General features: G+C 54.4%; 2 protein-coding genes across 13 annotated transcripts in view; one reads left to right on the plus strand and one right to left on the minus strand.

Moving 5' to 3' along the window:
• ZRANB1 (zinc finger RANBP2-type containing 1) overlaps positions 1-4,043 on the plus strand; it is a 71,882-nt gene extending 67,839 nt beyond the window's left edge. For 7 of the 8 annotated variants that reach the window (XM_047759502.1, XM_047759501.1, XM_047759504.1 and 4 more), the window contains 4 exons: positions 166-286; positions 1,369-1,498; positions 1,605-1,834; positions 3,281-4,043. In XM_047759502.1, the coding sequence (XP_047615458.1) occupies positions 166-286; positions 1,369-1,498; positions 1,605-1,834; positions 3,281-3,499 (700 nt within the window). In that variant the 3' untranslated portion in view covers positions 3,500-4,043. The remainder of the gene's footprint in view (positions 1-165; positions 287-1,368; positions 1,499-1,604; positions 1,835-3,280) is intronic. The other variant, XM_047759505.1, reaches the window with a different exon arrangement.
• Positions 4,044-7,473: 3,430 nt separating this feature from the next.
• CTBP2 (C-terminal binding protein 2) overlaps positions 7,474-25,626 on the minus strand; it is a 158,955-nt gene continuing 140,802 nt past the window's right edge. For all 5 annotated transcript variants that reach the window (XM_047759497.1, XM_047759496.1, XM_047759498.1 and 2 more), the window contains 8 exons: positions 20,441-20,595; positions 19,915-20,059; positions 14,985-15,191; positions 11,806-12,020; positions 11,285-11,415; positions 10,649-10,776; positions 10,145-10,262; positions 7,474-8,053 (listed from right to left, as the gene is read on the minus strand). In XM_047759497.1, the coding sequence (XP_047615453.1) occupies positions 7,873-8,053; positions 10,145-10,262; positions 10,649-10,776; positions 11,285-11,415; positions 11,806-12,020; positions 14,985-15,191; positions 19,915-20,059; positions 20,441-20,595 (1,280 nt within the window). In that variant the 3' untranslated portion in view covers positions 7,474-7,872. The remainder of the gene's footprint in view (positions 8,054-10,144; positions 10,263-10,648; positions 10,777-11,284; positions 11,416-11,805; positions 12,021-14,984; positions 15,192-19,914; positions 20,060-20,440; positions 20,596-25,626) is intronic.

Raw genomic sequence — 25,626 nt, forward strand, 5'->3', positions numbered from 1 at the left:
GGATATGTTGAAAGATGTCTGATAGCAGAATGGAGGCATTTTTAATATGAAAAATAGCCAAGGTTAAATTCGTGTAGTTCTTATAATCTCTTCATGTGAATTGCTTAAAGACCATGCTAAATGAACTGTTTATAGAAAAGCTTCTTTTTTCCTCTTTATCTTTAGGTTTTATACACGTTGGAAAGATTGGGAGTCCTGGTATTCTCAGAGCTTTGGTTTACATTTTTCCCTGAGAGAAGAACAGTGGCAAGAAGACTGGGCATTTATACTCTCTCTAGCCAGTCAGGTAAGAATGCCTGGGGCATGGGCTTCTCTGAGAAGCGAGGCCGCGCTTTACCCGAAGGCCCCGTTGGAGGCAGTGTGTGCTGGAGCATGAGTGCGCGACGTGACGTCAGGCGACTCGGGTTCTAGTTGTGACTGCTGTTTATCCGGCAAGGCCTGCTGCAGTCACAGTGCAAGGTGCACGTAATGATTTTAGGCACTTGAGTATTTCTTCAGGCTGCTCCTCAATTACATTGTCCTCCCACAAAGGTGGCTTGATGCCTGTTTCACCCGCCTCCAGGTCAGCTCCCATTCTGTGTCCAAGGGGCCACTTGCCCAAGATCGCTGAGCTGGTAGTGGCGCTCTTGTGTTGGTGCTGAGCTGTCAGGCCCTGAGGATCAAGTCGTGATCTTCCTAAGGGTCCCCAGAGGGGAGGCTCTGTCCAGTGGCTGGGAATGATGAACCACCTTGGCGGTGAACTTCTGTAGGTGAACTGTGAGAGATTGTTCCTCAGGCTCATGCCAGGTTTACTTTGTGAAGCATATTAATGTCCTGAACTAAAGTTCAGACATGTGCACCGCAATTCGTTAATCCCTGCGGAGGAAGTACCTTCTGTCTTTGAGCCATTTGGGCAGGGGCCCCAGGGCCTGTGTTTGCTCCTGTACTCCTTGTGGGGGCCGGGCCTGGTCAGTGTCCTCTCGCGTTAGGTGATGCGGCCGTTCGTTCGCATTCCTGTGAGATAACCCTCCCTGGGAGGACCTTGTCCTTGGAGGTGCTTTCACAGCTAACTTAACCAGAGGCAGTCATGTAAATCGAGTTTCCTTCGCGCTCCAGGTTCCTGCAATGAGTGTTCAGCCGAATCTGTTCAGTTCTTAAGTTTGGATAGTGAAGGATACCTGCACATAAACTTGGCAGATTTCTTTTATTGGACTTTGCTCCTTGAGGAATCAAACTCTTCTTTAGCTTAGCAGTCGTGCTCCTCCACTGGTGAAATGGATGCGGATAATCTGCTGAAGGAGGGTGGCATTCGGTTATGCGTGGCAGTTGTCCAGGGCGGTCACAAATAATTTAACGAGAAACTGCTTTCTTTTCTTTTGTTCTGTACAGCCTGGAGCAAGTTTGGAACAGACCCACATTTTTGTGCTTGCGCATATTCTTAGGCGACCAATTATAGTTTATGGAGTAAAATATTATAAAAGTTTCCGGGGAGAAACTTTAGGATATACTCGGTTTCAAGGTAAGCCATTTTCAAAAGTATTTTGGAAGTTTCTTGTTTCTTGTTTTAATGCACATTTGCAGCCGCATCCTGAAAATCCCATTGTGATGTTCTTAACTCTTGTCAGGTGTTTATTTGCCTTTGTTGTGGGAACAGAGTTTTTGTTGGAAAAGTCCGATTGCTCTGGGCTACACAAGGGGCCACTTCTCTGCCTTGGTTGCCATGGAGAACGACGGCTATGGTAACCGAGGCGCTGGTGCTAACCTGAACACCGATGACGACGTCACGGTCACCTTCCTGCCCCTGGTGGACAGTGAGAGGAAGCTCCTCCACGTGCACTTTCTTTCTGCTCAGGAGGTGAGGAGCCCGTTTCTCTCTTAGCTACCTCACGCAGCGGCGCTGTGCCAGAGCCAGCCTTAGGGTGTCTTTCAGGCGTGGTTAGCTGTACCACCACTTAAAATTCTGAATTTGGTCAAAGTAATGGTCATTTTCTATAAATAGTGGTTAGATAGGCTTTGAAACTTACCTTTCAGAACTGCTGTATGGGATGTGTTAGGTGGAGGTGACGCCGTGAAGACCAGAGTCCCTGGCCTGGGTGGTGATGAGTGCTCAGGAGGAGCAGTTCAGACGTGGAGCAGGGGACGGAGGGGCCGTGGGGCTTGGGATGCCCTTGGGTGTCGGGAAGGCCTCGCTGAGGAGGTGACACCTGAACGAGGCCCGCACGAGGAAGGAGCTCTGCCACACCTGGGGGAGAGCTCCTGGTGGAGGGACGTGCCAGGCCAGGTGGTGTACGAGGATGGGCACGAGACGGGTGGGGGTGGAGGTGGGGGGGCTCGGAGTCAGTCAGTGGATCTTTTAAATCTCAGACTTTTACTCTGGGTGAGCTGGGGAGCCAACAGCCAGTTCATCCAGAAGAGGAACCCTGGCTGCTCAGTTGAGACTAGACCCTGGGCAGTGGTGGGGCAAGAGCAGCACACCACGTAGGAGACGGCCGTAGATGCGGCGGGGAAGGTGGTGTAGAGCAGGCAGGGAGGTGTGAAGACGTGAAGGGCACTCTCAGAAAACCCATCTTCCTGTAAGATCACCGGTCCTTTATTTAATACACTAGGGATTCTTACAGAACTGTTAGAACCATGGCATTAAGAAAGAGATTCAGATAACTTTTGAAACTTCAGCCTTTGCATAGCTTGGAATAAACTTAGCCTGTCTGGTTTGAAGCTGTAACGTTCTAGCTTTTCCTTCGCCAGGATCAGTTTACTTGAGAGCATGTGATTTTTGCTATTGGACACATTAAGTTATTACTGGGTTGTTCTCCCCTCTAGGTTTTTCTGTGGATTTTCCCATTAGTGGTGTTTTCTGTTTAACCATAGGAAACTGGGTTTTAATCATAAAAGTGATGATAGGAGGAAACCATGTTGAAACACTTTGTTGCTCTGGCCTTTTCATTACTCATACGAGCTGGTAGGTGTCTATTAATTTTCGTGTCAGGGAGTTCCCGTTGTGGCTCAGCGGAAACGAATCTGAAACTAGGATCCATGAGGACGCAGGTTCCATCCCTGGTCTTGCCTAGTGGGTTAGGGATCTGGTGTTGCTGTGAGCCGTGGTGTAGGTCACAGATGTGGCTCGGATCTGGTGTTGCTGTGGCGTAGGCCAGCAGCTATAGCTCCGATTTGACCCCCAGCCTGGGAACTTGCACATGCCGTGAGTGTGGACTTATAAAAAGACCCCCCCCCCCAAAAAAATTTCCTATCTAGTCTCTGATCTGTTGTGTTATTTTTGCTTTTCTTCCCGTTCCTCTAAAAGCTAGGTAACGAGGAACAGCAGGAAAAACTGCTCAGGGAGTGGCTGGACTGCTGTGTGACTGAGGGGGGCGTTCTGGTCGCCATGCAGAAGAGCTCTCGGCGCCGAAACCACCCCCTGGTCACGCAGATGGTAGAAAAGTGGCTTGACCGCTACCGACAGATCCGGCCCTGTACGTCCCTGTCGGACGGAGAGGAGGATGAAGATGATGAAGACGAGTGAAGACAAACCCAAGAGCAGAAGACCAAGGTACCAGCTCTGTTGCGACCCCACCATCAGTGTGGTGCTGCAGGCAGAGCGCACGGCATGGCATGAAGGGACTGGGCAGCAGCTGCTTGGAAGGGTTTTCTGATCCACACCCGGCGGAGATGATGCATCTGCTGCAAGAGGAGACAGAGACCTTTGGACTCCAGTTTGTAAAAAACTAATTTTATTAAGACAGAACTTTTTTCCTTTCAAATTGTAAATCTGTCTATAAATGTAACGCATGTGGTTGTGTAAGAAGTTGTGTGATAGGAAAAGTCGTACCAGCATCTTCTTATCATTGAGAAGTTTTTACAGCACGGGCACCTCCAAAAGCACATGGCACGTGACTCTCTGTTCCTTTGAGATAATTCTTCTTTAAGTAGAACCTGGCATTCTCCTTCCATCTTAAGAGATCCATTGTCCATCACGTCTCGCTAGAGCTCGCTGGAGATTTGGAACGTCTTTGTACAAATTATCCACAGCAAAACAGAAAAATAAAAACAAGCTTTTATTTTATTAATAATTTAGTTCCTGTTGTGCCCAATAAAATAAAATCGAATCTTTGAGGAACAGACTGTAAGGAAAGTAAGAATTGCTTATCGAGTGCATTCACATAGACCTCATTCCTGCGTTTTGGTTTCTATTATTTTGTCTTTTTAAGGTTTTTCCGATATGCCCCTTTTCAGTATGTAGGTATTTATTTGTTTGGAAGAGTGCCGTTAAAATGAGGGATCTTCCACCAGACTCTGGGCAGGAGTCTCTTTGTGAGCAGTTAGTCCTGGGTATAAACTGGGGGCGCGCTTGGGGAGCTGGCCTGCTCGCAAGTGACTGAACGAGTCGTGTGAAATTTGCTCCCTTGACTCGGTTCAGACGATGTTGTACTCCCAAGTTTCCCTGCAGAAGGTCTTTGGATTCTTACTGTCTTTTATCAACTCTGCTTTAAGCAAATCGTGTTAGAAAGGCATGCCTTTGCTTGGGCTAATTGGGACTATTAGTTCAGTAGAGAATAAGATTTAAGAATGCAGTTTAAGGTGGTAAACGCATTGTATAATGAATTTCTCAGTGAATATTCTGAGAATTTTTGCATGTTGGTTAACTGTGGCCATTCTTATTTAAAGTTTGAAAACTTTAGTCTTAGGTAGAAAAATTTTCTATATAAAGTATTATTTGACCATTTCAGGTATACATTCAATACTGGGTAAAAGTTTCAGACCCATCTCAGGAACACAGAAAGACGTAGTGTCCTGATACGCACTTTGTAGATTATTGATGCCCCCCCCCCCCCCCGCCCCACACAGACAGCACACGCAACACACACACACACTCTTCCTTCCCTTTGATGAAGAGGCTGTGAAAACCTTTAAATACTTGCTTTAAATGTTTTCTTCCAAGTTCTATTTAGATGGTTTTGAAATGTGCACAACCTCAGATTTGATGCTGGAATACTAAAAAGAGAACAGTACCTGTGAGATGTCATGTCTGTGGTTTTCTCTCCTCTCTGAACACTCACTGAAAGGTGTTCCCAAGATGAAAGAGTGGCTTTGGATGCATGCTGAAACTTGCAGGAAAGAGATTCGCAGTTTGAGTCCATATAAATGAATTTTGATAAAATAATGGTGTATGTTACTGTTCCAAGTGGCTAATGTTTTCTTGCAAATTGACTCTGTGGTTTGCTTTCATTTTGGATAGTTCATGGTTTTAGGAGGCTGCCATTCGGACTTTAGCATAGCAGACTTTTCCTATTATATAGGAGGAATTCTTTAGTGGCCAGACACCCTGCTCTAGTTGGTGTTCAGCAACTACCCTCCTGGTTGAAGAAGCCAAAGAGAAACACATGAGCATCAGTTGCTAGTGCGTGTGCGACAGTCCGTGCTGTGTAGAAAACTGCAAGCTCAGTATTCAGGCTGTGTGTGTTGTGATTTCCCCGAGGTGCCTCTTTATTTATTCACACGTCAGTGACCACATTTAGTTTAGCAGGTACAGCTCTCTTCCCTGTGGGAAAAAAATCATACGTGACCCCATTTCCTAGGCTCTGGACAGGGATGGGACTTTAAGTGGTTTTCGGATTGGCTGGTAAAGGCCAAAATTTGGGGTGAATCAATGCTTTGTTAAGCTCTTGAACTATCAAACAGCCATAACCATTGTCCCAAGACAGAGTATAGTCCTTATGTGTGGCAGGGTGACAGGTAATTGTCTTTCGGTATCGTTTCTTTTCTAGGGACAACACAGTTGTCTGTGTTCTCTGTTCTAATTAAAACCCAGGTGCGCCATGGGTTTGGACCTGCCTTTTTATGTTAACATTTTGGGCACATTGTGTCGCAGGCTTAATGTGTGTTATAAGGTTAAAGGTTATAGTGCCGTTCATGAGCGGTTGGGGGCTCCTTTTGTGCACCTGCCACCTCCTCCTTGGCAAGTGGTTATGAGGACGTCACTCTGCTCCCCAGTGACAGTTCAGTAACCGGGAGCTGCATACCTGTATCCACGTGAGATGGTTTTAATGTGACTTTTCACTGGACAGCTGGGATGGGAAGACCACCACCTTAAAATGAGCCAATGTGAGGTCGATGCCACTTTTTCTTTAAATGGGAAAGGGCGTGGGGGTGCTGCCTAAAGGAGTTTGGTATCTGGAATTGTTGGACTTACCAACTAACAGTTGCAGATACCACTAATAGGGATTGAACACTATTTAAAAGGGAAGCTCCATTAAATCAACTGAAAGTTCTTAACATATGGAAATGGCTGATATTATTTTGCAACATTTCTTTGTAAATATTATTAAAAACTTTTTTTTTTTTTTTTGAGATTTACCTCCCTTCCTGCATTAATGCTTGAGCCAGGTAATTGTGCTCTGGGACAGATTAAAATCAAAACTCTTAAAAGACTTGATCAGCTTTGTTTCCTGATTTGGATTGAGGCTGGACTTCTGTGAAGTTTTTGTTTTGCAATTAAACCGTCACATGAAGTAACCGTCACCAGCATCCTTGAGTCTGGTTGTGGATGTAACAGGTCAGCTCTTCCTCGAGCCTCGGAATAGTGAGAGGTGGGAAATGGGCCAATTGAAAATGCAGTTGCCTTTAAACATCTCAAGGAGAGAACTTGTACCCTGGGGAGAGGTACTTAAATTTCAGAGCTTAACAGAAATTTTTATTACTTTTTATTGAAAACTGCACTGAACGCTAAATGTCCACCTTTACAATAAACAAATACAGTAACGGTAACTCACACTAAAACAAAACATATTTCTGATAGCCATTATTTTTCTGTTTGGGACAGTTTTAAAGGTTTTTTTTTTTTTTTTTTTTGTCACAAAAACAGGAATGTACCTATACAAAGGCTCAAAATAGGCCATCTTTTAAACAAAAAGGCGATGATTCACAAAAGACTATGAATATAACATGTAACTAGTTGATACAAATCTAATAGGATTTGTTAAAATCAGTCACATCTAATAACACACCTGAAGTGTTCTTGTATAAAATATCACGTGAAGAAAAGAAGACTTTATCAATGTCTAAAAAAGTGGGTTTGTTCATAGACAATCTGACAAGTTACCATAAAAAGTGTTTCCTGAGACATAAGGAAATGCAACATTATTCTTCTTGAACCCTTTCAGTTCAAGACTTTCCACTCAATAAAATAGCTGAGGATCTGAAACTGAGAAAATATATTTGAGTACAAACAGCTTGTGAAACTTAATACTTTTTTTCTTTTTCTTTTTCTTTTTTTTTTCTTTTTTTTTTTTGCATCATCAGAGGGTATTACTGAACTCACAACCAACTTGCCCGCTCAGTATGCAGTTCGGCTGGGAGAGCTTTGCTGTACAGGAGCCCGTACTGTCTTCAATCCTATGCTCGCAGTGGTCTCCCCATCTTGTAGGACTTAAATCTTCCTATTAGCAAAGAGGTAACCAGCCCCCGTGGACCGAAGGGACTAGAGTCATAAGGTGGGGATTTCCTCTTAATATTTTTATTTTCATGTTTGGAACTCTTGATGCAACATTCTAGAGCAAGGCGTTCAGGACCTGCTGTGCCCAAGGGACTAAAAGGAAAAAGATCTATTTATTCTTTGTGATTTGATGCACAGATGAAAAACTTAACACACAATAACAGAAGTTGGTCGTTACTACGTCACGTCCTAGTCTCTTTCAGCACTTCCGTGAGCAGAGGGCCTCCTCTTCCGTTTTCCCACGTCTCGGCTTCCAGCTCTTCTGTGGCTTTAACGCTGCAACGCCAGTGATGCTGTGTCCAGACCCAGTTACAAAGACTGTCCAATCCCTTTTCTCTCCGTTCATCTGTTTCTCAGTCTCTTGGTCCCGGGTGTGTCTGAATGATTTACCTCGTCACTCTCTGCTATTGCTCGTTGGGGTGCTCTCGATTGTCCCCGTGTTTTGTGGGCTGGTTGGGAGAGGGGGCTTGGGAAGGGTGTGCCACTGTGGGGAGGTTGTGGGTCACCGGGATGCCCCCAGGGATGATGCCCTCCATGGCTGCAGGCAGTCCTCCCGGAGCCACGCCCACGATGCCCGGCGGGTATCTAAGGAGCATGGGAGAGAGACAGCAGGTTACGGAGGTTGGCAAGCTCTTGACTCTGCTTCTCTTAATAGGACAGTTTGTTATACTTCAAACAAGTCTACGTCAAAAATGTAAACACCAGGAGTTCCCGTCGTGGCGCAGTGGTTAACGAATCCGACTAGGAACCATGAGGTTGCGGGTTCGGTCCCTGCCCTTGCTCAGTGGGCTCACGATCCGGCGTTGCCGTGAGCTGTGGTGTAGGTTGCAGACACGGCTCGGATCTGGTATTGCTGTGGCTCTGGCGTAGGCCGGTGGCTACGGCTCCGATTCGACCCCTAGCCTGGGAACCTCCATATGCCGAGGGAGCGGCCCAAGAAATAGCAAAAAGACCAAAAAAAAAAAAAAAATAAACACTGAGGTCTATAATTCATCAACACCGAAGCCTATTGAGGCCAATCCAAGCACGAATTTTGTAGCTTTCAGACAACAGGTCACGTGAGAAAGAACTCATCAGTTCTGTCAATGATTGGGTTTTGTGATTTCCTAAGAGACAGCACCAAGTACTCTGACACCAAGTGTGACTCGCTAGGTGGGTTAGTTATATGCTCCTGTGGCCTGCGATGAGGAAGGGGACAGGGTGGCCAGTGATGGGCCGCATGGATGCCTGCCAGGCATCTGAAGTGGGCTCATTTTGCACTGCAGGCCCACAAGTGGCTCTGGGTGCCAGGAAGTGTGTGTGTGTGAACCATGTGACTCTGTGTTTAAACATTTTTGGGAGTTCCCACTGTGGCACAGGAACTATACGGTTGCAGGTTCAATCCCTGGCCCCTCAGTGGGTTAAGGATCTGGTGTTGCCGTGAGCTGTGGTGTAGGCCAGCAGCTGTAGTTCCGATTCGACCCCTAGCCTGGGAACTTCCATATGCCACGGGTGCAGCTCTACAAAGCAAAAACAAAAAAGCCCCCCAAAAACAAAACAAACCCCCCACATTTTCGTTAAGAGGACAAGACATATAATCAGGTAGGTGTGTTAGAATCAGTCTGAAGGTTGTCAAACCCTTCCCACTTGAGACAAGCTGTGCTGCCCAGACCCCCGGGCTGTTACAGTGATGCTGCAGACATCTCCAAGGACTGTGCAGGGCATCTCATGGACAGGATGCCTGTGAGCCGCAGCCCCTCTCGCACAGCGGGCGGCTCGGGGGCCTTGCTCTAAAGGGATCATTAGCACACGGCCCTTACAGGGTAGGCCCCCAGCACCTTGGAACATGGAATCCGATCTGGGGCTCAAGTGATGCTTGAACGTGCTGACGAGGGTAAAACACAAGTGGGACTTGAATAGAACATGCTGAATAAATGTAAATAAAGCCACGAGGCTTGGGAAGAAACAGCTTAGATCCTTCACATGTTGGTTCTATTCCACACACTCTATTTAATCCCCCTCCAGAGCAGCGGTTCAAAACAGGAGCTCAGGCAACATTTGCAAACGTTTATGATTGTCACAGCTGGGAGTGAGAGGTGCTTCTGGCACCCAGTGGGTGGGGGCCGGGCACGGGCGGGAGAATGGTCTACCCTGGGTCTCCCTGCTGCGACTGGAAGCTGTGGCTTCCCCCCTTCCTGCAGGAAGATCTATTTCCCTGGAACCAGCAATGCTGGGGGAAGAACGCCTTGGAAAATGAACACAAACAATCCCTGGTCCCTTCCCTGGGGTCTGGGCTGGTGTCTCTTGACTTGGATATTCCCTCCCTGACACCCCTCGCCATGTCCTGCTTCCCAGGTGTGAAAGGACACTCCCCAGTCAAGTGCACTGGGCTTTCTTGGATAGAAGATTCCAAATTAGGAAACAATCCTGGAGATTCTCTGTACCTCTGTACTGGAAAACCTTGTGGTTTTGAAGCGGCTCTGGAATGAAGGAGGGTTCCTCGCACAGTTTCGGCCCAGGGGGGAAATGGCCAGGCCAGCCCACCCCACCCGCCTCACATCCCCTTTAAAACAGGACCTCCAAGGAAGAACTGAGGCCCTGGTACAAGTCTGTGAGTGCTCGGGTCCGCTCCCTGCCGCACCTCTGCCCCCTCCTGCCCCGAGCGGGCTCAGGCCAGGCTCCCGCCGCGCTCCTCACCTGTATGTGGCACCATTGAGCTCTGGATGGATTGCTTGCTGATCTATTACTGACCAGGGAGCTGTTGTGACAAAGAATTCCTTGTTCACGCAGTTTCTTAAGCTTTCTGGGATGCGACCTGGAAAGAGACGGTTAGGATAAAGCAGACGGATTTTTTTAAGGTCCCAGCGACTTAAATATTACTTATAATGAACTATTCTTTGATAGGAGGGGCCGGCCCTTAGATTTCCATAAAATGTGAAGGGTCTAAGCCTGAGCACCCCTGGTCTTCCGCCAGAGAGAAAGGAGCTCCCCGCTGCTCCCCTAGGGGCGCCCCCCTCCATGGCTCGCGAATCTTATGTTGGCTCACACAAAAGGGATTGGTTTCCTCTGAAATAAACAAGACCACCAGCTCATGCAAAATTGCATCAAGCCGACCCCTAAAAACGTTCCGCCCAGGCGGGCCCTCAGAACCCCTTCCGCGTCTGTTCCCAGAGGCAGCTGCACGGTGGCGGCAGGACGCACCTGTGATCGCCCGGCGGATCTCGGTGGCTGCGGCCTCCCGCATCTCGAGCGAGGCTTGCTCACTGTACCAGGCCGTGTGGGGCGTACAAATGAGATTCGGTGCATCTTTCAAGGGACCCTGAGCAAAGCTGGATGAATGTACAGAAACACAGTCAATGGGAAACGCTGGATGCACGTCCTTCCCTGTCCTCGTCAAAACGGGGCTCTTGGCCATGCAGAATGTTAGCTACACAGATAAAGGGGAATGCTCTAGAATACCTCCTAGGGTTGGGACTTCTCAGAACTGTGCTGTAATTAGTGTCAGGAGCAATCAGGGACACGGGGGCAAGAAGGGACGAGTCGATAAAAGGCCAGCCAGCGTCTAACCAAACAGTCCAGGATACAGAGGGAGCCCACTTTTTCCCTCCATTTTTCTGACTCTCCCCTGATTATCTCTGGGCCTTTGACAGAACACAGCAGAGCCCTTAGAAGAATGGAGCCTGTAAACCGGATCTCCAGTTTCCAACCCAGCACACTTTGTCTAGGAAGCTGCGGCTCCATGTGCAAAGGAAGGGCTCAGGTGTAGAGATGGGTCCCACAAGCGCCCGTGTGCGTCCTGAGCTCTGGCTCCTAACGTCCGCGCCGGCTGAAGGCTACCTGAAAGGCTCCGATTCATGCACGTCGAGGGCCGCCCCTCGTATCCTGCCTTCCTTGAGGGCTTGGGCTAAGGCTTTCTCGTCCACCAGGCCGCCACGGGCTGCGTTCACAAGGAACGCTCCTTGCCTCATCTGCGAGAGGAAAAGCAGCTGGTTAGGAGGATGCGGCCACCGGCTCGGCAGGTGCTCGTGCAGTGGTTGGCAGAAGGATGCCAGGGGCCAGAGGCGGGCTGAGGTCTGGCTATTTGACGCCTGCGCAGCAGTGGGGGGAGGGAGTGCAGCATCTCGGCGACAGCTGGAGGCCAGGCCTGGTTAGGGCAGGTTCGGGCCGGGCTCTGGGCCCAGCTCCCATCCCTCGCGACTCACCACGGCCCATCTTACCGAGGGGCCCCTGCCAGCTTGGGGCTGGTAGCTCTGGGGAGTTTGCTCCCTCTTCATCGGTGTGTCCCATGGACCACTTCCCATCCCCCGTTTTGTCTTGACAGAAACTTCGCGAGTCTGAGACCATCTGTTTTGATTTACCTGCTTTATAGTAAAGTCATTGATGAGGTGGTGGTTATGCTCATTGAGATTACAGTGCAAAGACACACAGTCGCTCTGGTAGAGTAAGTCCTGTAGGGTGTAGACCCTCTGTACGCCCAGGGACCGCTCGATCCCATCCTGCAAGTAGGGGTCATAAAATATGACGCTGAATCCAAAGGCCTTGGCTCGAACAGCAACTGCCTGCCCTGTGCGACCTGTGCAGGAAGAAAGCATCGGGTGAGCGAGTCCCCGGCCGCTCCCGCCAGCGCCTGGGTGCCGCTCCGGCCTCAGCCTCAGGATTTCTGGCACTTGGAGCCCGCACTTGCTGTACTGCTGGCAGGTGGACCCGAATGGTGGCAAGTGCTGTTGGAAAGGTCGTGCCTTAAGCTTGGGGACACCTGAGGCCAGCACTTCACCCCAGGTCCCTGGGGCCAAAGCTGGGCCAAGCTTCCTGAGTGAGCACCCCATGCATATCACTTGGACTTGCTAATGAAGGGGTGTGTGTGTGTGTGTTTTAAATTCCTATTATGCACTTTTGCAAATATAAACAGAACGATCTAGTGAACTTCAAATCGCCACCAATATCCCATCCTTATTTACCTTTCGTCTACTTTTCTGTTTACCCAGCGTGCTTTTTAAAATGTTTTTTAATTTAATGGCTGCCCCCATGGCATATGGAAGTTCCTGGGCCAGGGGTGCAAGCCACCACCCCGCAGGAACTCCCCTTTCCCCTCATGGCACTTTTTTTTTTTTTTTGTCTTCTGTCCTTTTAGGGCCTCATTTGTGGCATATGGAAATTCCCAGGCTAGGAGTCAGTTAGGAGCGGTAGCCTCCAGCCTACACCACAGCCACAGCAACGCCAGATCTGAGCCGCATCAGTGATGTACACCACCGCTCATGGCAACACCGGATCCTTAACCCACTGAGTGAGGCCAGGGATCGAACCCTCAACCTCCTGGTTCCTAGTCAGATTCATTTCTGCTGCACCACAACAGGAACTCCCTTGGCGCTTCTTAACAAGCTGGGCTTCATCCCTTTATTGCTCTTAATGTCTAACAGGAACTGTTCTCTCATTTCTGCTACAACTGGGTTTGCTCATGAAAGGGGTAAAGATGATGGAATCTGACCACCGCAGTCTGGCCTGAATTGAGTCCCAAGTGGCCATCACGGACGCAAACCCACGGATCCCCACACACAGCCTCTCGCTTCTCAGAGCAGTTCTCAGCCTGAACACAAAATGGTGTGAATGATGCTTGGAGGGGCTGACGGGAGAGCATGGGATGAGTCTTTATCGAAACCATGGCTGGAATGTGCAGGACGGAGACGGGAACGAGGCAAGAGGCGCCTTCCCCAGCAGGAGGGCGGCCTGGCCGTGGATCAGCCCCCCTCCGGCTGAACTGCCATCTAATCGTGCGGGACACACAACTGCCGTGGTTCGGGCGCGCAAGTTTAAAAAGGCTGTTCTGATTAAGGGGCAGCGGCAGGCTCGCCAGTGGCTCGTCACCCCCTCCCCAGTGTCACCAGCTGGACACAGTGAACCAGGATCTACAGCCACAGGGTCGATGGGCAGGGATGGGGGCAGGGAAGCAGCCGTGACCTCAAGACCCCCCACCCCTGGCATGTGCTTGAGATGCAGCATTAAGGACTCACATCCAACTCCACGACTCCCTCCTTCCCCTGTGTCCTAACCCAGTGATGGCGGCTGGGGCAGTGCCGGGGCCTGAAAGCAATGGCCAGGTTCAACAATGAGGTTTTCCTGACTACATTTTACACGACCTGATGACTTAATTGTCTTACTGACTTGATCAAAAAAAAAACCCCTGTCCTGACCTTTAAAAAAAGACACTGCCACCGCCGGCAGGCTTTCCCTTCAAACTTTTGAGCCTCTTCCCAACCTGGAGGCTGGCCTTGAGCACCAGCCACCAGCAGCCCGGCCCGGGGTCAAGCTTGGGACGCCCCATCCAGACCCCTGTGTGACAGCAGGAACTGGGTCTGGACTTAGGGTGGCAGCCAGGGTCCCCGCCACTCCTGTGTCAGATCTGCCTACAGTTCTGGGAGGCTGTGGCAAGACCAGAAGAGGAAGCGAGAAGAAGGTGTGGGGGAAACAGGGATGGAGCCGTGCCTGGCTTACACTCTTGCGTCCACAGGGCCGAAATCATGGGACTGGCCTTCAAAAGATGGGTGGCAAAGAGGACAGCCTAGGAAATGACCCTGCATCCTGGCCAGAGCCCACCTGAGGCCCTTGCGGGGGCTTAAAGAATGTGTAATGTCCCATCTCCGAGACCCCCTTCCTGGACAGCGGGAAGCCCGGCAGGCACCAGCAGAGGGCGCTGCGGCTCACACCGCACCAGCATTTCGCACAGGCATCCTGTATCCTCCCCTCAAGGAAAACCAACGTTTGGAAAAAGATTAGCTCCCAAGAATGCTCACCTCTGAAACCTCTTACACTCAGACCAGGTGATGGAAAAGGTGGGAGCTCTTCTTGGAAGAAGCCCAGCTCCTCCTAGCTGCTCAAGCTGACACCCAGGCAGGGGCTTGCGGGGTGAGGAGGCCCTGCGACCATCCCAGAGGCCCTGCCTCCAGGTGGCTGGAAGCACAGAGCTCTGAGCTAAGGGCCGAGTGGCATCGTGCAGGGCCCTGAAGTCACCACCCACCCCAAGCCTTTGGGTCCGAAGGGGCAGCCACTGTGTACACTCAGTCCCAATTTACAGCCTGGGAAACCGAGGCAGAGGTCGAGTATTTCCTTCAAGGTCACAGAGCGGGTAAGTGGTGGGGCTGATATTCAGCAACAAGAAAGGCTCCTCCCGTTGGGATTTAGCCCCCCCCCCCCACCTCCGCTGCCAACAGCCTTGGGTAAGCTGCCCGCCAGCCCCTGCCCCTTACCCTCTGCTGGGGCAGTCAGCGGGCATGGCCCTTTCCTGAGCACAGGCTCCTGCCACATCCTCCCTGACCAGCCACGCCAGACCCGCTCTTCCAGAAGCAGCCCAGATCTTACTTCTGATTGGAGTCCAGATCAGTCTGACCTCCCAGCCCAGGCAGCTCAGTGGGCAGCCAAAGCCCTCAGGCCCAAGAGAGCTCCTCCCACAGGCACTGCTGCCAGGGCCGGGCCAGCCTCCCCGGAGGGTCCTGGCGGCAGCCCCCGAGGTGTGGGCAGAGGGGGCCGGAGCAGCCACACGTACCAAAGCCGATGAGGCCCAGCGTCTCCCCGCGGATGCGGGCTGCTCCCGAGGCAACCTCCCGGATCTGCTCGACGCTCTGGACCCGCGTGCCTTCCCGCAAGGCCTGGTACAGCCACGTGTTCCGCCGGTACAGGTTGAGGATGTGGCAGATGGTGGAGTCGGCCGTCTCCTCCACGGCCGCAGAGGGGATGTTGCACACGGCGATGCCTGGAAGAGACGGCACGGCCCTGCGATGGGCATCTCGAGCTCTGGCGGGAGGCTCCAGGGTTGCCCAGCTTGAGCGACAGAGGCCACAGACTTGGCCTGCTCGGCCACCGTGTATGTGTGTGGCTCGGGGCAGGTCGGGGTCTTTGACGCCTGCTTGTCACCTGGAGGACACAGACCCTCTGGCTCAGGTGCTTAGGGGCCACCCCCCCCCCCACAGCCATTCCCAGGAGGACTTCTGTGCAGGGCACGAATCACTCCCAGCCCTGTCCACCATCCATATGCGGGGCCAGGAAGCCAGCACAAAGCCCCCCATCCCCACCCCCCAGACAACCCATGGCATCCAGAAAACCAAGGTTCCTTGGAATACAAGCTCTAGGATCGGGTAATGGAGACAAGATTTTTGTTCTTTTTTTTTTTTCTTTTTTTAATGTTATGGCCACACCTGCAGCATGTGGAAGTGTCCAAGCCAGGGATGGAATTTGAGCGGCAGCTGCAACCTGGGTGGCAGCTGTGGCAATGCTGGATCCTTAACCCACTGTGCCAGGTCGGAATCGAACCTGCGTTGTTGTTGCAGAGATAACACCGGATCCTTAACCTGCTGTGCCTCAGTGGAAACTCCCTACAGTATTTTAAGAGTCTAATGCAATGAACATGTTGTTACTTGTTTTTTTTAAAAGGGCGAGACAGAAAAATTAGGAACTGACACCTTCAAGGCCCATGGGTTGGGACAGGGTGGAGCCAGAGTCTGAATCCAGCCCCACAGGAGTTTGGCAGACCCTCGTCACTCTGGCAGAAGGAAAACAGAGCAGACAGGTGTCTGCCCTGCATTTTGAAAGAGCTTTCCTTCAAAAAAAAAAAAAATTAGCCTGCTGTGGCCCCCTTTGCCTGGCAAAGCAATAAAGCTATTTGTTTTCTCCTTCAAAAAAAAAAAAAAAAAAAAAAAGCTTTCAGGGGAGATCCTGTCGTGGCAAAGAGGAAAGGAATCCATGAAACTAGGAACCATTGAGGACGAGGGTTCCATCCCTGCCCTCGCTCAGTGCGTTAAGGATCTGGCCGTGAGCTGTGGTGTAGGTCGCAGATGCAGCTCGGATTTGGTGTTGCTGTGTGTGGTGTAGGCTGGCAGCTATGGCTCTGATTTGATCCCTAGCCTGGAAACTTCCATATACTGCAGGTGTGGCCCTAAAAAGCAAAAAAAAAAAAAAAAAAAAAAGGCTTTCAGGGCTGAGAGCAGCTGGGGAAACAAGCCCTCACATTCTGCGTGAGGAAAAGAGACAGAGGCCAGGACGGTGGAGCCAGGGACAGGGCGGGCTGGGCTGCTGGGAGAACAGCCGGAGGGCGCAGGCAGGCAAGACCTGGGCATTGACCTTCCTCAGGGGAGAGGGTTTGGGGGAAGAAACTGAAGATCTGCAAGATGCGGGGTGGGCGGGGGGGGGTGTTGCACAGGCACATGGAGGTCCAGGCTGGGGACGGCTGCTCCCCGCTGCCTGGCAGGCCTAGACCCAGCCCCTCTGCCAGGGCCAGGGCCAGGACCTGCAGCTTTCCAGGAGGGACACAGGTGTCCAGGCAGCATGTTGGCCCAGCTGAAAAGGCTCCCTCTTCATCGGAAGTTTGGGACCCAAGAGACACACCCAGGGACACAGGACTGGGTCACCTGTAAGGCCGCGCTGCAACGCCGCTGGACAGGGAACAGGAGCAACTGCATGTAGCACCGCCTTCTAGCAGCTGTGTACCCTCCCACAAGGTCTGCCCTGAGGTCCAGGGCCTCAGTGACCCCTCAGGAGGACAGAAAGCCCCCAGAGAGAGCAACCAAGTGCCCAGGACTGCATCTGGTCACAGGCACCCACCAGGGGGCGAGATGCAGGCTGACACACTTTCCATGAGCTGGAAGTCACCCACTTCATTGGATACAACCAAGCAGGAACTTTGGGGTTGGACTAGAAGGCGGTCTTGCTGCAGTCAGGCGAGAAGGAGGCGGATGCCAGAGGTTTAAGGAAATCTTTCGGCGGTTTGGACAATTTCCATTCCTCCGCGGGGCTGAGAGCCGAGTGTAGACCCTCCCGTGCAGGTACAGCCAGCGGCCTGGGCCCAGGGCACGGGCTGCGCCCTGCTAGGGGCGGGGTCCACGCAAGCGGACGCAGTGCTGCAGCCCACCAGGGACCAGCCCTCCGCCTTCACTCCAGAACTCTGAAACTCGGCTCCTTGGCTTCAGTGCCTGCGAGGAGAGCCCCAGGCCAAGGTCTGGGAGTGCGGACACACTGGTTTGTGGCATCCCTGGGACCTCCTGCCCCAGTGGCTGAAGCTCGGTAGCCTCAACCTCCCTCCCGAGGGGGACTCCTCCTACCGCATCCTCCACAGCACCAGCGTGATCCTCCTAAAGCTGCCGGGACAGGCTGCTGGCACCTGCACTGCAGGACTGCAGCCTCCGTGGACCCCGAGGTCCCAGCCCAGGAGCTGAGCTGCTTTTCTGCTGGTGATCCTGAGCTTTTTGCCCTAATGCCTTCTGAACACCAGGTAAACGAACGTGCCGAAAGGCTCTGCTCTGGGTCCTGGGCTCTGGCTCTCCCAGTACCCTTCACCCTCTGCTGCTTCTTCCTGGACCCCGGGGGGCAGAGGAAACCCCTCTATTGCCCAGGGGCTGTCCTCGCATGTGGCCAGTGGCCGCGAGCCCTCCTCTGAATGGGAAGCATCTCGCCAGACCTGTCAGGGCTGGAGGCGAGGGGCCTGTGCCCTGCAGGCTTAAGAAATGGGCTCCGGGGCACGCTGGAGGGGAGCTGCCCTCCCAGGAACACACAGGTGGGCCCAGACTTCGACAGGAGGGACAGAGACCTGAGCCACCTGCTCTCCTGTCCTCATTACAGGTCAGATGACCCAGCGAGCCATGAAGGGCACTTGGAGACAAAGGACCCAGCGGGACAGAGGCCCGTTTCCCTTCTGCAGACACCACCTTCGCAAACCGCCCTTCCAAATGGCCCGGCGATGTCTCCCTAACAGCTCCCTTATCAGGTTGGACCAGGATCAATGAAAAGGCCACTGCGGACTCGCCGTTTTCATCTTGCAAAATTGCAGGCCCCTGCCGTGGCTCCAGGACCATGATCTCCTCCACCCGGCCCAGCCCAGGCGGCAGCTCCTGCACCTGCAGAGACAGGAAGCCCCCACCCCAGGGAGCGGTGGCCGGTCCCAGCAAGGAGGCCAGACGCCACAGATGCTGGGAGCTGGGTGGTGTGACGGAACGGATGGGAGAGCCCCTGGGGCGTCAAGCCACAATCTCTGCGGCTGCTCGAACTTGAGATTTCAGCTCTATCAAGAGCACAAAGGACATTTGTGTTCAAACAAAAACATTCTTCTGGGTGCCAGGGAAAAATGGAAAATTTTAGTTTATGTTCAACATGCTTCCTCCCAGCCTCCCAAGCTTCTCTGCGGCGCCAGAGAGGGGCTCAGGGTGACGCTGAGGCTGGAGGCGGGAAGCCGTGCTTCCCCAGACGCTCTCACGAATCTGGCATCCCGTGAGACCCCTTCTCCTCTCGTACAGGGTCAAAGGAGCCCCAAGGGAGCTGAGGTGATGGAGAACAGAGAGGACCCAGAGAAGCCAAGGTCAATCTTCTGAGCCAGGTGCTGCACGGCCCCCCACTTCCAGGACGGGGGAGGGGAAGAACCCGCGGGACAAGGGCCACCCCTACCCTGCGGTTCCTGTGGGTGGGTGTGGCCTCAATACAGGTAGGGCAACTACCTGCTAAAGCAAGACCCCCAACGCTCACAAAGCCCCAGGCTGGGGCTCCGGTGATTGGATCTGATGCCCACTGGGCTTCCCTTGGCTTTAAAGGCAGCCAGCAGGTGTCTGTGGCCAGAACCATCCGTCACATCACGTGCTAACAGGCGCTCAGTGTATGATGCAAAGCGCTGAGTACACCAAGCCTGGCCCTGGAGCAATGGCTCTGTGGGGGCTGAGAGGCTGACTGGGGTGGGGGCCTCGGTTCCTGACCATTCTGAGGTGCTCTTACCAGCCTCACGGCAGATCACAGCCCCATACACCAGGGGCCAGGCTGGCACATTTCAAAACAAGCAAGGGTGGCGACCAGGGAGGGGCTTGTCTGGAAGGATGTTCCTGGCCCCTCCGAAAACGGCAGGGCAGCCCAGGCCTGGCCCCTTGAGCCTCTGCAAATGCTCCAACACTCAGAGGCCACACCAGGTTCTGGGACAAGGAGGCCACCGCGTCGAGGTCCTTTCTCAGGGTGCAGCCGGGGGCCCTGCCTCTGCACGACTACCTGCTGCCTGTGAGTCGCTTTGGAACCTCCAAATGGCAAGGGCTGGGCAGGAGGTGCTGGGCGGTGGCCGATCTGCACGGGTGCTGACCCGGGAAGGGTCCCCCGTGGACGCAGCCCCTGGGGAGGAGACCCAGGAACGGGGCCTCCCCGGCCCCCAGGCTCCCTACCCAGCACAATTTCAGGTTGATGGGTTTTGGCGGGACGTATGGCTGCCCACACCACGCCCTCTGCAGGGAAGGGTCCTCCCATGAGGGGACAGCCCGGCCCGGCCCCAGAGGCACCCAGGCGGGGACTCCGAACCCAGCGGGACAATTCCACCTGTGTCCTCACAGGTGTGCCTGGCCAGGTGTCCTCTGAAACCAGCCACCTTCCTCCAACCAGGAGCAGGCGCTGCATGCTCGGTTTCGAGTCCACTCTGCCCCACGGAGCCCTGACTCGGCGGGCGGCCGTCAGGCGCTTACCGAGCTCGCCCGCGGCCTTGATGTCGACGTTGTCGTAGCCGCTGCCTATCCGCACGATCACTCTCAGGGCCTTGAACTTCTCCAGGTCCTCCCTGGTGAGGGTGATGGTGTGGTACATCATCGCGCCTACAGCCTCGTTTAAAACCTGGCACGAGACGAGCAGAGCACCGTTGGAGGCCCCGCTGCCCTTAAACACACAGGAGAGGCGGCCTGCGGGAAGCCTGCCAGCCGGGATGTGGGTCTGGGGGTGGACAGTTCCCCCCCCACCGCCCCCGGTGAGCAGCCCATGGCCGTGCTCTGGGGGCCTGCTGGTGACTCTGGGGGCTGCAAGGAGAATGGGGGGAGGGGGGACGTGGTCAGGAGGCCTAAGGCCAGAGAGGGACTGGGCAGCAGAGACAGGAGGGTGGAAAGAGGAGGGACCCGTCAGGGCAGGGGTGGCGCCGAGCACATGCTTGCTGAATGCCGGCTGCTGCCACCTGACCTGGGGGGACCAGCCCTGGGGAGGCGGGGTGGGGAGGCGGCCCACCTTCTCGTGGATCTCCTGCGTGGACTGTGCGTCACAGAAGGCCACGGTGGCCAGGTCCTTCAGTATTGGCATCTCCACGGTGCAGTCTCTGCCGTCGAGCAGCGCCACCAGGGGGCGGGGGTGCAGGGGGCCGTTCATGATCTGGGGGCGGATGCCTGGGAGGAGGGAAGTAGGTGGTGGGTGTGCCGCAGCCTGTTCCACCCCCCCGGAGGGCCAGGTCTCCCCGACCTGCAGAGGGTCCCAGGGAAGTCCCCCCACCCCCCAGCCACATGCTCCCACTGGGGAGGATTCGGGGACCAGCCAAGGGAGCATGTGTGCAGTTCATCTGACGCAGGAGCTAAGGTGCCACCTGTGAGGCCTCCACGCTGGACCACACACAGGCCACATGGGCCTGGAACTGGGTCAAGCACACAACTGTCCCTGGCGCCAGGGACAGTGTGGCAGCTGCTTGTCTGCCCCTGGACGACCAAGGCCCAGAGACCTTTGGGGCACATGGGGCGGGGAAGGCCTGGCCCACAGCTCCCCACCTCCGCCCAGGTGGAGCAGGCTCTTCATCGAGGTCCCTCTGCAGGGCCTCCCTGTCCCCACCGGCGCCATCACTCTTCCAAACTAGCCTGAGGGGCTAAAGTGAAACAAGACGGAAACGCTATGGTGCCAGAATCCTGGGGGAGCTTTGGGGCCCCATCACGAGGAAACAAGAGCCCTGGGGACAGCTCACAGGCCCTGGGCCAGGTGAGCAGAGGAAGCTGGTGGTGGAGAAGGTGTGGGTGTGAGTGTGTGTGTGTGTGTGTGTGTGTGTGTGTGAGAGACTGAAAAGACCAAATGCAGAGTTCCCACTGTGGCACAATGGGATCAGCAGTGTCTTTGGGGCGCTGGGACCCAGGTTTGATCCCCAGCGCAGCACAGTGGGTTAAGGATCTGGTGTGGCCATACCTGTGTCTTAGGTAGGGACAGTGGCTTGGATCTCATCCCTGGTCCGGGAACTCCATATGCCGCAGGGTGACCAACAATAAAAAGACCAAATGGAAATTTCTCAACAGACCACAGAGCACGTGTCTCGTCAGCTACCTAGACCACCAACCAGACCTTCTGTCCGAGACAAGGATGCCCCAACCCACAGGTGTGGGGCCCAGGGCAGTGTGTGTGTGTGAGACAGAGTGTGTGTGAGTGTGTATGGGGGGGCTCTCTACATGCTGCCTAACCAAGCATAGATTCTCCAGCGGTGAGAACGAGGGAGGTAAGTCTGTCCTCTGTTTGATATACGGACCCACTAAGAGGGCACACACACCAGCCCAGGGGGCAGCACACGTCCAGGCACTTCCTCCTCTCCCACAAAGCCGTTCCCTTCAAATTCCCACTGGAAGGTCATTGCTTTTAGCCCCGACGCTGAGGTACCACGACTCCCCCTGGGCATGTGAGACGCAGCCCTGGGCTTCAATAGAGACTGCAGCACCCAGGCGGCCAGGCCAGGGCAACTCCCGTTTTCTCATCAATCAGAGGTCACAGGTTAGAACAAAAGAGCGTTCCCGGCACCTGCGGTCGGCAGGTGTTCAGATAAGCCCGGTGCGAGGGTGCGAGGGTGCGAGGGCGCGGCGCGGCACGCTTTGTTCCTTCCTCCTGCATACAATCTACCCGTCTCCTCCGGCAGCCACGGTGGCCACCGGGCCTGGTCCGGCTCCTGGAGGCCAAAGCGGCAGCTGCCGGGTGCTCACCTGTGGGGCCTTCACCTCGGGCCCAGAAAGGGCTCCCTGACCAGGCGGGGCTGACCAGCCACTGGGCAAGGCCCCTCTTTGGCCACCAGGGCTCAGGGCCCGGTCAGCCGCACACTTGAGACAGGTGCTGAGAGAGGGACCCCGCCCCCGCCCCTCCTAATGGGGAGCTGCGGCCACGTCCCCACTAGCTCTGCACATAGTGGAGGAGGGTGGCCCCGACCTGCACGACCGCTGCCCTGGACAGAGCTCCCAGGCCACGGCTGAGCCCCGGGAGAATCGTCGCTTTGAACGCAGAGCAGAGCAAAGGCTTTTGTCCTGGACGCGGAAGAACAGGCTGTGGGGGGAGCAGGCCACCTCCGGGCTGCGACTTGCAAGTGATCGAGGTCCCTCCCAGCCCTGGAGTGGCGGCCGAACTCCCAGCCTGCTGAGGGCCTGGGTCCCCAAAGCGGGGCATCCAAGTGAGGCTGAGCCCCAACTCCATCTGTCCTGAGTGGGAAGAGGAGTCCCCCACCCCACCTCCTCACCCGCTCTCAACCCACACAGCAGGGGGCAGCAGGGCACTGAGCCTGTTTGTTGGGGGCACTGGCCAGCCCCTGGCTAGTACCCAGTCTTTGCCCAACTGACAGGCCCAGGAGAGGTCAAGGTGTTATGTGCCAATGAGAAGAAGGTTCCCCCAAAGGCTGGAGTGACGTCTTCAGACAGCACCCCAGGAGACCCTGCAGACAAGTGGGGGGACAGAAAGGGAGACGGAGGCTGGCAGCTTCACTGGAGAAGCAGCAGAAGGGTGGGCGGTCCCCTGCCAGCTCAGGATGGACACGGAAGCTCCTACTTCTGCCCTTTCTGCCCAGTTAAGGGTGACAGGCCACCCCCAAAGGTCCCAGGTTCTTTCTCCCTCCACACACCCACTACCAAGCCCAAGGTTGGGCTCCTCCAGGACCGCACATGTGGACAGATGTGCTCACTTGGCCCAGGCTGTCCCTCCTGCAGGGGAACACCCCGACTTCACCCCGACTTCACCCCGGGGGGTGCCGGCAGGAGGGTCGATCCGACAATGTTTGCCAAGTTCACGGTTATGACTAGAAATCTGAGGTGTTAATTAAAAAGCAACCGCCCAGGGAAACAACAGTGGACACAAGGCAGGCATCTGGAGAGGCCGAGGGGTTGTCACCACAACATGTCCACTGACAGCACCAACGCGTGCATCCTGTTACCTGGGAAACAAACTCCGGGTTGCCTAGCGATTGCCCCCCTCCCTGGCTTGGACAGCCTTCCTCCTGGGTGAAACCCACCCGCTGCCCTCCTTCGGGCTGGACAGGCAGAGCACAGCTGAGAGCCGCGGGCTTCCTGGGCCCCCAGGCTTGGCTGCTGGCTGCAAGCTCTCTATGCCAAGGCAGGAGGTGGAGACGCAGCAGGGATCATGAAGCTCAGAGGTGCTCAGGCTGGAGAAGGATGCGCCATGGGGCCAGCTGGGTGGGTGGTGGGTGTGGCCGAGATTCACAGGTGTTCTGTATGAGGTCTGGGGACCACAGTGTAGGGCGCTGAGGACCAGGCTCTAAGGGGGGCCAAAGGAGACCCCCAGCACTGAGAATGAGATAGCTTAGCCCAATCACCGCAAAGGTTTGCTTCTATAACAAAAGGGGCCATACTATATATGCATGCTCCCTCAGTCCCAGCAGGGACTCGTCCACCCGCACACCTTGGAATCCAGTTAATTTCAAGCCACCAGCACCCTCTGTCCCTACTACCGTCTTGCTGGAGGTATAAATTCCCAGGAGACCCCCAGGAAATGCTAGGAAGATGAAGCTGCAATGCGACTTCGTAATTTCACTCACATTAACTGACACACCCTTCAAGGCCTCTGACCATTTGAACAATTTTCAGTGTTATTAGCATAGAAACGACACATCGTGGATTAAGAGCTGTACAGACAGATTAAGATGCCAAATAACCCCTTAAAGGACTCTGGAAAACAGGGCATCAAACTTGGGGGCTGGTCCCAAGGCTGGAGGGAGTTGCCCTATTTCCTCTAAGGTCAGGGGAATTCAGGGGACATTTGCAAAGCACAGTGTCTAATGAGAATTCCCTAAAAACGGGTTTGTGATCAAAAGCTAGGCTACCAACTTCTAGACACTGTTCAAACCCTGCGAGCTCCAAGGCTGACAAAAATCAGTGTTGCTTCTCTGCCCGCTTATAACAAACAGTCAAAGAGACAAAAGCCGAGGGAATTAGAACCACTTCACATGACACAAGGACCCAGCAGAGCCCAAGGACACCCCGCTGCTGAGGGCTGGAGGGTCCTGGTGGCCCTGGGGTCAAAAGACACTTCCCCGTCCACCATCCCCCTTCCCACCGAGCAACTCGCTCTGCCCATCTCAGGGTAATTCCTGCGCATCTGGGCGAATCACAGAAAGCGTATCCGTGCATCACGTTTGACAACTTGTCCGGCATTCACTTCCCAGCGCAGAAAGCGCAGCCGACGCCCCTGGTGTCACTGACTCGCTCGTTTCAGGCTCGCCCAAGCAGGGCAGCTCTGACGTCTGCCCGGGGCCTGGTAATGCTTAGAGCTGCCGTTGTTCACACAGAGAGTTGTGAAATGAGACACCCCGTGGAAAACAAAGGAGAAGCCAGGCTGAGTTGCTGGAGTTTTGTTAAGAGCGGCCAGTGGTCCAGGGGCTGCCAAGTCCCAAAGGCCTCATGAATTCCCAGGTAGAAAGGGAGGGTGACTTTCTGGTCACCCAGCCCTGGGGCCACCTTACTGGATCACAGCACCAGACCTCTTCTTTGGGGCTGCTCCGGCTTCTGGGGACACGGCCTGCGGGTCTGCAGTTGGCCCATCGCGACCATGCGCAGCCTCCAAACACCCACGCGGGGCTGGCCACGATCTCGGGATCACGGCACCACATGCGGACGCCGCCTTCCCACCCACCTGATAGTTACAAGCCCCACAGGACACCCACGTGGGGCTGCCCCAGAGGGGAAAGGTCCTTCCAGGCAGACCAAGCCCACCCCCAGATCTTCATTGCTGCTCAGGGGGGGTCAGAGAAGAGCCTCGCAGGTGGGACCCAGCTGGGCGGCATCAACCATCTCGATGGCTGACACCCAAATGAGTGCTCGGAAAGGTCCAGAGACGGGAGACCTGTGCGGGCCTTAGGACGACCCGAGAGCAAGCACACTGCCCCGCACCCTTAGCACGAGGCTCTGAGGCAACCACTCAAATGGGTCCTCGGCTCCCAGGACCTGCAGGGCGGCCTAGAAGGGAGGTGGCAGCAGGTGTACTCCCACCCTCAGGTGCAGGTGGCCAAGGCCAGGGGAGGGGACACGATGCCACAGCCACAGAAAGCCCAGAGGCCTGCAGTGGGCAGGGATGAGATGCTTCAGACATCCATGAGCCAGAGGCCTGGACCATGTCTGAGCCTGTCTCCCACCCCCGAAGACCAGCCTCCCCTTAAGCGCAGACGCTCCCCAGTTAAAGAC

The sequence above is a fragment of the Phacochoerus africanus genome, chromosome 15 (assembly GCF_016906955.1).
Source record: "Phacochoerus africanus isolate WHEZ1 chromosome 15, ROS_Pafr_v1, whole genome shotgun sequence".
Lineage (NCBI taxonomy): Eukaryota > Metazoa > Chordata > Mammalia > Artiodactyla > Suidae > Phacochoerus > Phacochoerus africanus.